A 12486-nucleotide genomic window follows, 5' to 3' on the forward strand; every position below is an offset into this window, starting at 1 on the left:
ACTACTGGAGCCCCTTTTCCACTGCTCAAAAAACCACTTAAACCCTCTAACATCTGTTTTTTGTATTCAGTGGGAAAGGTTACAATCGGCATTCACTCCCTGGAACAAATGACTCTGCTGTCAGGGGTATTTATCGGCTCCAGCTCCAATCGGCTTTGATCGGCAGGAATGGAAATCTAATGCCTTGGTGGATGTAATAATTTTAGCCCCTCTACGGTGCAATGCAATGATGGGTCACCACACAATACCATTTGTCTCAGTCCAAGCAGCACTCAAACATCGCTACAAATTTAGTTGACATCAAGTTTGCAAGACAGAGAAAGAGACTGAACAAGTAAGAAATATAAAAATGAAGTAATCACTGCAACATTTTCCCCTGGCCCGTTCGAGACACTGAACATGACACAGCAGAAAAAAAAAGTGAAAAACGTTCTTGTCCACTGCAGAGCTGGGTGCATGGTGCTGGTCTACTGGCAATTGGAAAGCAGTCTATCACCAAATTTTAAGGATTTTTCTCACTTTTAAAAAACCTGCATACATGTGCTAATTTTGGTGAAAAAAAATGAGAAAGGAAATTGTTTCAAACTGCACCCCCAAGCATCTGTCAGGTTAACCCTTTACGACCTAAGCAAATTGGCTTGATTTCTTTCAAAAACATGGGAAGTGTGCAACATGCAACTTACCAAAAAATGTGCCAAAAATTAACAATTAGTGAAAAGATACAAAAAATGACCTGAAAATATGCACACGCTCACAAAAACATGTCAAAGAAAGGAAGGTAAAAAGAAACAAAACAAGCAAATGACCTCAAGAAAGTGCTAAAACATTTTTTTTTTTCTGCAACATAATTTTAAATGTACATTCAGAGAATTATAAATATAGTTTTCTGGACATTTTTCCTTTGTTTTTTGATCATATCTAATAAAAAAGGTCTCTTTTTTGCAGTTAGTGGGACATTTCTAGCCATGTTACTCATTGTGTTTTTTTCCTTTTTTTTTAAAGAAATCCAACCACTTTCCCAGGGTTCGGAGGTTTAAATGTTGTTAAAAGGTGTCTGAAAGCAGCACAAGAAAACTGATGTGAATCAAGGTGTTAAAGGGTTAAGGATTTGCCACAAGTTGAATGGAAACTAGAGGCTCCTCAGGAGTGTTGTGGGATTTAAATTTTTGTAATCAATGCTAGTGCTTTAAGCTAAAGTTAGCAATTTCAGTGGACAATTCATAACCACACTTTTCTCGTACAACCCTCAGTCACACAGAATGCTGACTCTCTGGTAATCAGCTTTGAGCATCATTGGTGTAATTCAATGACAAATATGAAAATAAACAAAATTCACTGCAGTATTTGGCTGCATCTGTATGAATTGGGTACGGACAAACATTATAGCTCATCCAACAGCAAGATCAAAACTATAATAAAAGGCCAATGTCAGTGACCTGATTGATGCAAACATAAGCAGTCTGTATCTGAGTTTGGTGTGAGCAAACATCATATATTTTAAGATAAACATTGTCTCATTAGATAGAAACCTGGCAGAGATAGCAGGGAAATTAACTTAAATATTCTGTTTGTTCATGTTGGCGCAAACATCTGTTGTATAAAAATGCAAAGTAAAAATACATTCCAAATAAGGCTGTAAGTTTGCTGTAAGTGTTCCTCTGAAGCACACAGAGTGACTCATGGAGGCTAAACTGAGCAGACTAAGTCAGGAAAATGATATTTCATCCCTCCTTGGCTTTTGTGTGAGGTTAAAACTCAATTCTGCAGTCACTTTTACCACTTTCACTTTGTGCTTTCAGTGAGACTCGACAACTTAGACTGCTGCAACTTGAACTTTTAACAGAAAGTGAAAATGAGAGCAAAGCACTTATTAATCAAACTATTGACAGTCATTAATCCTAAGAAGGAAATTGATCTCACGATATTGAACCGAATAAGACAAATATAATATAATATAATAATGCTCTCATTTGTTTTATTGAATAATTGATTAAACTATTAATTGTCAGAAACACACTGACACACTGAGCCCAAGCTCAAGGTGACATCCTTAAGTTGTATCTTTTTTTTTATCAGACCAACAGTCCAAAGCACAAAAACTATAATTTTTTCATGCCATACAAATTAGAGAAAAGCACCAAATCATCACTGTAACCAGCAAATGTTTGGCATTTGTTCTTAAAAATAACTCAACAAGACAAATCAGTTATCAAGACAATCGATCAATTGAGTGAATGCTTCAGCCTGGAAAATTCTGAATTGATTTTGATTTTTTGGACATGCACTCAAACACAAGTTATCGTGTTATTCCCGTATGTCTGCTGTTCTGTGTGAGCACACTTTCACAACTCGCTGCACCCACTTGAGCCTGATTGGGTAAAGCACAGGACAAGGGTCGAGAAAACAGAATTCACACAGATAGTATCTCCTCCAATACTGACCAGCAGCCACGTTAGCTGACTGCTGCTGGCTGACACACACTCACACACACACAAGTACAGCGCCTGGACCTGTCTCTTCGTCTGTCCCATATCCTTATCAACAGACTGACATGTTTATCATGACAAGAGGTCAGACTGCTTGTCTTGTGCTACTGTTCTCTATCATCTGTGAGCTGCCAAAGAACGTTGTGTCCTCTGACTGTGTTCATCATGCGCTCAAGCCTTAAATGTTCAGCTTTACAAGTCAATCGTCATGTTCATATTGTCCGAGTGAAAACTTGAGATTATCTCACTTTATGTGACGATAGTGCTCTATCTTCTCAAAAACTGAAGAAAATTACTTTAACAGATGAAACATTTACCTGACTACATTTTTTGTGGTATACCATAAACATTTCCACATTTAAAATAACGTGATGTTTTTTCTTGCTGGCATTTTTGTGGTTTTAGCCCCTCAATGCATTAAGATTATGTAACAGCTCCTCAAAGTTTCCACCGGAGCAGACAAACCCACAGATACGGCAAATAATCCATCATTCGCCAAATAAAATAGCACACACAGGAAATCATGTTTTTATTAAAATATTGTCTCAGCTCAGCCTTTTAAGTCATTTTGTAATAGTAATAAATATGCAAATGAGAACTACTTAAAGTACATAAGATAGAGGTAAAAAAAAAAAATTCTTTTCAGACTTATTTCTCTTAATCTAAATGATATATTACCAACATTGTGTTGTAATTTGTCAACCCAAGTTCTGACAGTTCAGTTTGCAGCGAGAATCATGAGCTTGTCTTTCTCTCCGTTGCTGCTCTTGGTATTAGAGGAATGGAATTTGTACGTCAACTTAAAACAAGGGAGGACGGTTTGGAAATATTCAGCTGCAATCAGTGGCCAGTACCACAATGTTACTGTAAATTACAATATTATGTTACTGCCTCATCATTTGGAAATTTTGAGAGACCATGGTCTTCTCTGAGCCAGGCAAATGTTTTCATCTTTTTGGTTTTCTTTAAAAAGACATGATTTCAACATACATAACTGCGCTCCTAATATTCTTATTAAGTGAACAGCAACATGCCCAAGGAAGTGGATGGAATTTCCATAGTAGCTGCTGATTTTAATCAACTAATCCTCCAACTCCAAAGATGTAGCAGGATCAAGGACAAAAGTAATTTCATTTTTTAAACTTGGTTAAAAAAAATGACCAATAAATCTACCTTCTACCTTCTTCTACCCTCTAAAAGCTCAAATGACAGGTTAGAGGGATATGTCCTGCTCTACAGAGGTTAACTTTCCTGCTCAACATCTGTTTCACACAATCAGCATCACTGCTGGTGTGAAAATCAACTGTTTGCCTCTAGAAAACATCCATAGACGAGTGAAGATTTTACGGAACTCAACAAGTCAGTGTGCTGACAAAAATCCAGCATCTAAACTGGTGTAGTTAATGCAACAAGATAAATTCAGCAATTTAAGCCACATGCTGTCACCATGGTTTTATAGACTGCCATGTCTGTCTGTCTGTCGGTCAATCCACCACTTTTACCCACACTGAAATATCTTAAATTTTGGATTGCCATGACATTTTGTACAGACATTTATGGCTCTCAGATGATGAATCAGTGACTTTGGTGATTCTCTGTTTTGTTTTGTTTTTCTCACTACTGCCATGAGGCTGACATTGTTGGTTATGAATGAAATATCTTGACAACTACTGAATGGACTTTTGTCAAATTTACTGCAGATATGTAAAGGTCTTTAGAGGAGAAATTCTACTGACTTTAGTGATTCTGATTTTTAATCATCAGATCAGAATTTCATTTTGACCGGGTTATGTCAAACCGCAGTTCCTCGAATGGCTCCAGAAACATGTCTGTCTCCATAGACCCCCATGTTAAAATGCCCAGCTTTACAGCAGAAATAAACATGTATACAGCCTGGTACAAAAAACGTGTTTGGTCTCTATAACTAATTTCAACATTCAGGATTTTTTGATAACTCACCCGTTTACATTTATTAAGTCATAAAATTATGCATAACTAAGGGGCAGGCCACTTTGAGGGCCAGGCTGTCTGCCGATGAGTGTCCTCAGCCTCTCCATCAAATCCACCCCTTGCTCCTCCACAGCTCCAGCTTGAGGCTTCAAAACAATAGTCCACAAACCAATGGGTGACATCACAATGACTACTTCCATTATTTTTTACAGTCTGTAGATTTTTCCTTGCTATATCTATATTTAGCATATTTTTGGTGATGTGCTGCTTACGGTCTGGCACCTGTTCACTACCTTTTTATTTAGTCCTAGTCTTACTTGCATGCTATGCACAGTAACGTCCCAGGAACGGCAAAATAAGGAGAAAATAAAAAAAATACAGGCAGAGGGCAAAAACTCTGCAGATAAGTGCACCACCACACTCTAGTGGTTCATAAGTGATGACTAAGAGGGATTACTTTTAAATTAGACTATACATTTTTTAACCAAAATCCTGCATAGTATGCCTTTGAAGAAAAACAGAGAAGATAAATGTTCCTCCTGTATTGGCACTGCACAACAACCAGAACACAATTTACATAAAGGCTGCGACATTGTGCTGACTGTGTGAAATAAGTCAGACAGTCGCAGCTGTAAGCAGCCAGCTCAGTAAAGGTCCCTGAATACTCAATAGCCATCATGAGGTCTTGACCTTCCAGTAAATCTGTCACAGTGATAAACGGTTAGTGTGACTGACACTTTTCAAAGCCCTAACTGAACCAGGAAACACTCCTAAGTTATTGGAAAACCTCTCGCAATTTAGTTAATAAGTCACAGTCGTTATAATCCTTTATGTAGGTAAAAACACAATATAATGCTAATAATTTTATTTAGCTGTTTGAAAATTTTGTTGAGTGAGTTTGAATTTGATCAGAGCTTTTTTAAGGACTTCAGTAATGCTCTGATTGGGTAACATAAGACCAAGATGTTCTCTTTTATTAAATGAAGATAAGGTCAGTCATGTGTGACATCCAGTGGGACAAAAAAAATGCTTTCCTCTGGTAACATGATCTCAATGACACAAAGAGGCTACGCTCCAGGAATGCTGTAGATATCGTATCAAAGAGAGTGACAAGTCAAAAACACGAGAACTAGGCTGAAGTTTTTCACACAATTCTAGGAATAGAAAGTTGCGAAAACATCTATTTTAGTGATAATTTCCAGCCACAAGACTGACAACCAAGATTCTTTAATAGTGATGGATGTGACCTCGCTGGCGATTGCTCATACTGTCAGTACGGAGAGAGAGAGAGGAGTTATTTGTTCGTAAATATGGTTGATAAAATCAGTCTGCTGCTGCTGTTGTGCAGGACCAGGTACGCATTTCAGACAAGGCCAGGCACATACCTGGAGGCTGGAATCTTATCAGGAACATATTTACCACTATTTCACGTCAACCCACAATGACAGATAGGCCAGGAATTCCTCTGATCACTAACCTGTTGCAAAGTGGAAAGTTTTTTTTTTCTCAGTGCTTGGAGATCCATTATATTTGCTCCGATGGACACAGAAATTCAAAGAATGAATTTGGGAATGTATAGTCTATTACCTTAATAATCATTAGGGACATTTTTAAGACTTTGCTTCCCTGTAAATGTTAGTAAATATTGTGTGGTTAAATCTGAGCTTATGTCTTAATTAACCCAATTTAAACAGAAAGACAGAACTTACTTTTTTTCAGTAAAATACCTTTTATTGTCTAACTGGCTTATGATAAACAGTATAACAATAAAAACAAACTATAAAATTATCCGTATACAACCATTTAGACAGAATGAGCAGATTTGCTGGCAGAAACAAAAGGTCCATAAAACAGTACAACGCAAGGTTTGCAATGCAATGAGTTTTGATTTCACACAGATGTAAAGTGTTGTGCAATACAAGGTACATGAGACTAGATAAACAGTCTGTATGCAACAAGTATCTCAAAAGAACTGAGATGAGACAAACTTCCAAATCGAAGATCTGAACTCCCCTCCTGGTGTTTGCACTCAGTACAGCAGACCTCACTACAAACATGAAGGGAGTGTTTACTAGTGCAGCTTCGGGGCGACATCTAGTGCCCAAAAGCAGGAAGAACAAGCAACTTTTCAACAAATTTACAGCCATTTTAATCACCTTTTTTTAAAGGAAAGTCACTCTATTAACACAACACAAACACATAATTCATATATCAGCGGTGATGTTTTGTATAATACAAGACAAACACAGACCAAGTAAATCACCACAACTGGACGTCACTGTAATTTAAGCGTATTATATTAAAGCAAACTAACATCTATGTTCCTCTGGGTTCAGTGTGTCAAATCAGGCAAAACCTTCAATCGTTAAAAGTTAAATAATTTGTTGGAAATTTCAGGCTTCGTCCTTTTTGGTTATGAAAACATTTTATTCACCAACTTCTTTGCAAAGGGACTCAAACAAGAGCACCCAGGCAGGTTTCAAACAAGTGTCATTTCACCATGCTGTCCAGCCTGAGGTTCCTCACACACAAAAGAGTTGCAAAAGCTTCACTGGAGGCCTTCTTACTTTAAAGGGGCATAAGAAAACTTTAAAAACAAAAAATATATAGTCTATTAACCCCTTGAAACCTGAGGAAATTCATTTAATTTCTTTGAAAAACATGGAAGGAAGGTAACAAGAAATTACCCCAAAGCAACAAATAATTAGGTAACAAGTTACAAGAATATTCACTGAAAATTAGCAAAAATATAAAATAAAAATGGTAAGAGTAGTAATGATAACAAAAATTCAATTCAGTTATATTATACAACTATATTTGTAGTTGGTCTGTTTCCTGGATATTTTCCCTTAAAAAATATTTTCTAACAATTCTTTCTCTTATTCTTTTAAACATGTATTTTCAGTTCTTCTTCTGTCAGCTTTTCATCATTTTTTGCAATCTGCGAGACATCTCTTGCTAAGTTGCTCGTTGCCTTTTTAGCCATGTGTTTTAAAGAAATCAAAACAATTTTGTCAAAGGTTTGAATGCTTGTGAGAGGGGTTTGAATGTGGCACATAAAATACTGATGTCAATCCAGGTTTCAAAGGGTTAAAATAAATGTATACGGACAGAGAATCATTTAGAGAGTTCCTCAAAATATCAGGAAAAGTCATCTCTGATGTAGTATTCACAGGAGATAATCTTTCGAAATGCATCAAAATCACTAAATAATTATGTTGACTATCTAGGTAAAATGCACAGTCGAACAGTTGTTCTGTACTGTTACTGTGATTAATACATTATTAAATATCCATGAAATATGACAGTTCCTGAAAGTTTTCTCTCTATCAAGGGCCACAGTTTACTAAATGACAGAAAAGGGGTCTCTTAAGCAACAAGGTTGGGATCCACTGGTCTAGACTATATATTCAGCAGTAAAGCGAAAGTGATGCCAAACTGGGAGCAAACCTGTCTGGACACTTTTTTTGGTAATGCCCAGTACATGTTGTAAAGCTGTGTCTCTTGAAATCCCTCAAAACACAACCCACACTGTAAAACACCTGAATTTTCCTTTACTTGGAAAGATTGTCAGCAAAGATTTACCAGTAACATTTTACAGTGGGACTGTAATATATATGTATATACTTAACATTTTTTGAAGTGTGCTGACAGACAGTCCTTTGAAAACGAAACAAAGAATACTGCAAACGTCAAGACAAAGGTAAAATGCCCGTTTAAGTTTGCAGCATACCGCTTTCTCGACCATTGTGCTAATATCTGTGAGCGTTCTCAGCTGACATAAAAATACTTATATTAGAAACAGATTCCTTTTTGCAGGAGAGTTTAAGCCTCAATCAGCATTTTGCCTGAGGATCCTTTTCTCCTCCTCTACAAAATTCTTGTCAGAAGTCGCTTGTCCCATGTCCCTTTTCCTCTTCTCCTTCTGCTGGAAGGTCTCCACTCGGCGCTTCTTGGCCGACATGTTTTGCTTCTCTGATTCCTCATCTGATCACCAGAGGAGTGTTGGTGGATGGTTGAGGGATTTGGGATAGGAGCGGGGTAGCAGGAAGTGGAAAAGAATGATTTTTTAATCACAAAACAGCACGCTATTCAGACATAAATAGGCTGTATTTGGTGAAAACCGAGCAGTAAAAATGCAAGTTTTTTAGCTTGTGCTTGTTTGGTAATTTTGTGGCTCCCAAAATCCATTTTCCACCAAGATGGGTGGAGTGATGCATGTGAAGCGGTGTTGTGCATCTGTGGGTAACAATGACACTGCCCTGGGTTTATGTCCACTCGCACCACTCGCTTATTGCAAATTCAAGTATACTGATTTTTTTTTTTGACAAAGGGTGCATACACAGACCTCTCCCAAAATGATACAAATCTTATTTATGTAGCGCGTGGATATAGCCTCATGCACATTTTTCATCAAGTATGTTTAGATGCACATCAAAGATTGGGGCAGAGTCTGTACTACTCACTGAGAAGTAGCAGACAAAACCATGCTTAAAAAGACGCAGAGTCTCTCCACAACTACAGCAGGTTTTCTAAACATGCTCAACATCACCACAGAGTAAATGAGTATAGAGTAATTGTCGCACCCATGAATCACAGCAGACTCAGGGGAGACATATTTTAAAAATACCAGAGATTTATCTTTCAAGAACACTTTTTTCTTCTTTTAATTATCAGCTGTCCCTCAGTTGCCTGTTTCCAACGGCCAATGAAGAACGCAACCAGAACCCAATATACATATACGTATATATATATGGAAGCTTGTGCCCTTCTCACTAAAAACAGAAATTATTTCAATTTAATGGGGGGGTGACTGTTAACATTAAAAATATAATGTATAATATATAAACATTCATATAAAAAGACATAAAAGCAAGTGGGTAAATGCTGTCAAAGAAGCGGTGTGTTAACAAGAGAATGAAGCCTGTGGCAGTGATCACACTGACAAGATAGTAAAAAACTGCCTCACTGTCATTGCACTGCAGGACTAACCTGATTCGGGGGCTTCCTCCTCCTCTGCAGGTAAGAACCGGGCCTTGCCAGTGAAAGGCTGTGGTGCATCTTCCCCATTGTCCTCATACACATTGGACCACTTTATAGCCATATCCATGCCCGGGGGAGCTCCCTTCTTCTTCTCTGGCTCTGCAGTGTAGCTCTCAGGAGGGGGTACAGCGTTTGTCTTCCATGGCTTAAACTCTCTGGCAGGCTTCAAGTAACAGAGAAAAGCAAGATATGTGAAACTAGCTTAGAGAAAGTAACACAGGAAAGGTTCAGAAAAGTAAACTGGAGACACAAATGAGCTCTAACCTCTGTAGTCCCAAGAAACACGCAGCATTGCTGAGTTACGTCAGTGCTTCAAGTGCTTCCTCTCCATACAGAGTTGTAAAATATAGATAAATAAAGACCATCTTGCAATGGGATCACTCCTGCCATGGTACAGTGATCGGTGACTTAAAAAAATTCCCAGGGCGTAAACTGAAGAGCCAATGGCAACTTCCCTACTTCCTATCCCCCTGCTTCAAGACTTCCAGTAATAATAATAATAATAATGATAATAATAATAATAATAATAATAGTTTAGTCTTCTGCTAACCAGAGCCAAATCCTCATGGCTGCAGCTTCATGTTCACGTTGACGAAAACCACCCTGCTAAGAGCTTGCTGCAGCTCCGGAGACGGACCCTCAGTCAGCGAACACAGCAACACAAATTCAGCCGGTGCAAATCCCAGCTCGAGGGGACTGGACAACCCCGATGGATCTGCTAACACGTTAAACCAGGTCACCAGCTCACTGTGGCACCCTGTGCTTGGTGGTTTGTTCTAGCCACATTTAAGATGCTACAGCCACCGACTGAAGATCAGCCTCCTGAGTTGCTGCTCTGTGTACATCTCTACAATGAAAGGAGGATAAATGAGTCAGTGTAGTAGAAACACTTGGTAACTTTATGAGGTGTGTGCAAATGCCTGCAGAGAGAGGTGAGCTGCAAAAGGACGGTGTGTTGGTTTTGTTTTCTTTTGTTTTGCCATTTCCAGATTTCTGCCTACACCAGCTTTAAGTATAAATACTAGTAATACCACTGTATACAACTTACAGGCTGCAGTCCTGCGTTAAAAATTTTATTCATATCAAAGTTTCCTACAGTGGATGAGCATCAAACACACTACACTTTAAGTACCAAAAGAAAAAAAGGACCAAATATGCTAAATGTATCCTTTGACAATAATATGCATTACAGGCCCTACTATATTAGGACATTTAATATTAGAGTTGCATTAATGTGTTCTTAGGACAGATAGATAGATAGATAGATAGATAGATAGATAGATAGATAGATAGATAGATAGATAGAAGTGTAGTGGAAAGTGAATTTCAGACTATGGTAATGACCTTGCACAGTTGTGACAAAACCTGTACACAGACAGACATACCAATATGTAAATACCTGCTTAAAAACCACTTAGATGGTAATAATTGTTGTGGACATGCTCACACTTTAGTACATTTGCTTGAATTATAGTTTGAATACAGGACTTTTACTTATAGTACAGTAAAGTTTTAGTTGGTTTTAGCTGGTCGAAGGTGGTCTTAGACGGTCCTGGCCCAGTTCTTGCTGGTCTTTTTGATGGTTTAGCTGTATGAGCCACCAGCAGGACATGTTTTTTTATACTTCCCGTCATAACACTGTTATTTCTCCATAATCAAGGTTATTGATTTGGTTTCCATTTTACAGGAACCTCAATGGTTAAACCAGCTAGAGCGAGCATCACAAGCCTGTATGACCTGATGAACCACAGGAAATTATGCAAAACATATTGTACCCTCAGCTGGTCAACCAGCTTAACTATCTTAAACTGGTCAAGCTGTTTTTCAGCAGGGCAGGTAAACTACCGCTATTCTCGGTGAAGCTGGAGGCCTAAGTCTGTCCAGGTTCGCGGAGGTAACTCTCTCATACCGCTGTCTAACTCGTGTTTGTACCTCTTCAGGAGCTTTGACCGTGAGGCTCTCCCAGTCTATCTCTTTATTCAGCGGGTTGTAGAGAAAAGCCGGCTTGGACACGGAGCTGAACAGCTCGTCAGGTCTCGGTAACGGAGCTCCACCGGCGGCTCGTTTGGTCCCGTGTTGGGAGGACTGGGCTCCGGTCTCAGGAGCGTCTGTCCCCGGTGTCTTCTTCTGTCTCTCTGTCTCTGAGTCCGAGTCGCTGCTGTCGCTCAAATCGTCGTAGCTCGAAAAGAAACCCAAGGAGCCTGACTTCTTTTCTTCCGTCATAGTGAGGATGTACTAATTTACCGACGAGTAACGAGCTGTTAGTGTAGTAACTGTAAAAAGACAAAGATAACGCTGTTTGGGTAGATTTCTGCCTGGAAGATCTACTCCATTTTGAATCAGCCTCCAAAAGAGCCGTAAAGCGCTATATCTCGTCGTGACGACTGTCGCAAAGCGGTTTTTTTTGGGTTTTTTTTATTAAAGGCGCAAACCGAATAAACCCAAAAAACACTGCTGACACTGGACTTAATGTTATTTTGTCAACATGCAGTTAACTTTTGTGATTTAATGTCATGTATTAATGTATACGTCATAGCACTTTTTAAATAAATAATAATAATAGTACAAAAGTTATCTTACAGAAAGTCCTATAGAGGTATTACAGTGTGCTTGCACAAAACTTGGCAGTGACACTTGGCGCTGCAGTCATGCTCTAGTTGTAGCTCAAATAGCCTCCAGATGTCACTGTTGAACTTTTGCTCAAGTTACACTGATGTCGAAATTGGACGAAATTGAGTTTTCATGGCCTTGTCTTTTTCTGTTCCAGTCTGTTATTCAACAAGGCTCTTGTTGACCCACAGTCATCTTCAAGGGGGCAGATTGGGTTCACATGGTCTGATATTTTAGCCTGGAAACATTTGGACGTATTTAATGTTGGACAGAGTTTAACAGGGGCACCACAAATTAGTCTTCATTAATCACTAGTAATTCTCTGTAGATGTTTAGTCTATCTCCAGTCACAGACAATTCATGATCATAGTTTTAAAAACATCTGACTCAAGTGTTG

General features: G+C 38.5%; 1 protein-coding gene across 1 annotated transcript; it reads right to left on the minus strand.

Annotated features, from left to right (window-relative positions):
* Window positions 1-6145: 6145 nt before the first annotated feature.
* c5h1orf52 (chromosome 5 C1orf52 homolog) lies at window positions 6146-11854 on the minus strand. The gene is made up of 3 exons (XM_042482735.2): window positions 11412-11854; window positions 9429-9642; window positions 6146-8423 (listed from the first exon to the last, which is right to left on the minus strand). Exons 1-3 carry the CDS (start codon window positions 11700-11702, stop codon window positions 8269-8271), a joined length of 660 nt encoding a protein of 219 aa, XP_042338669.1. The 5' UTR covers window positions 11703-11854; the 3' UTR covers window positions 6146-8268.
* Between the last annotated feature and the right edge of the window lie 632 nt (window positions 11855-12486).

Source organism: Plectropomus leopardus, chromosome 5 (assembly GCF_026936395.1).
Source record: "Plectropomus leopardus strain MGB_pleo_1.0 chromosome 5, ASM2693639v1, whole genome shotgun sequence".
Taxonomy (NCBI): domain Eukaryota; kingdom Metazoa; phylum Chordata; class Actinopteri; order Perciformes; family Serranidae; genus Plectropomus; species Plectropomus leopardus.

Coding starts and splice junctions, on each gene's coding strand:
- c5h1orf52 (XM_042482735.2), bottom strand. CDS start 11,702: ATGACGGAAGAAAAGAAGTCAGGCTCCTTGGGTTTCTTTTCGAGCTAC. Junction 9,643..11,411: donor CGGTCAAAGCTCCTGAAGAG/GTACAAACACGA, acceptor TGTTACTTGAAG/CCTGCCAGAGAGTTTAAGCC. Junction 8,424..9,428: donor GGAGGAAGCCCCCGAATCAG/GTTAGTCCTGCA, acceptor TCTGGTGATCAG/ATGAGGAATCAGAGAAGCAA.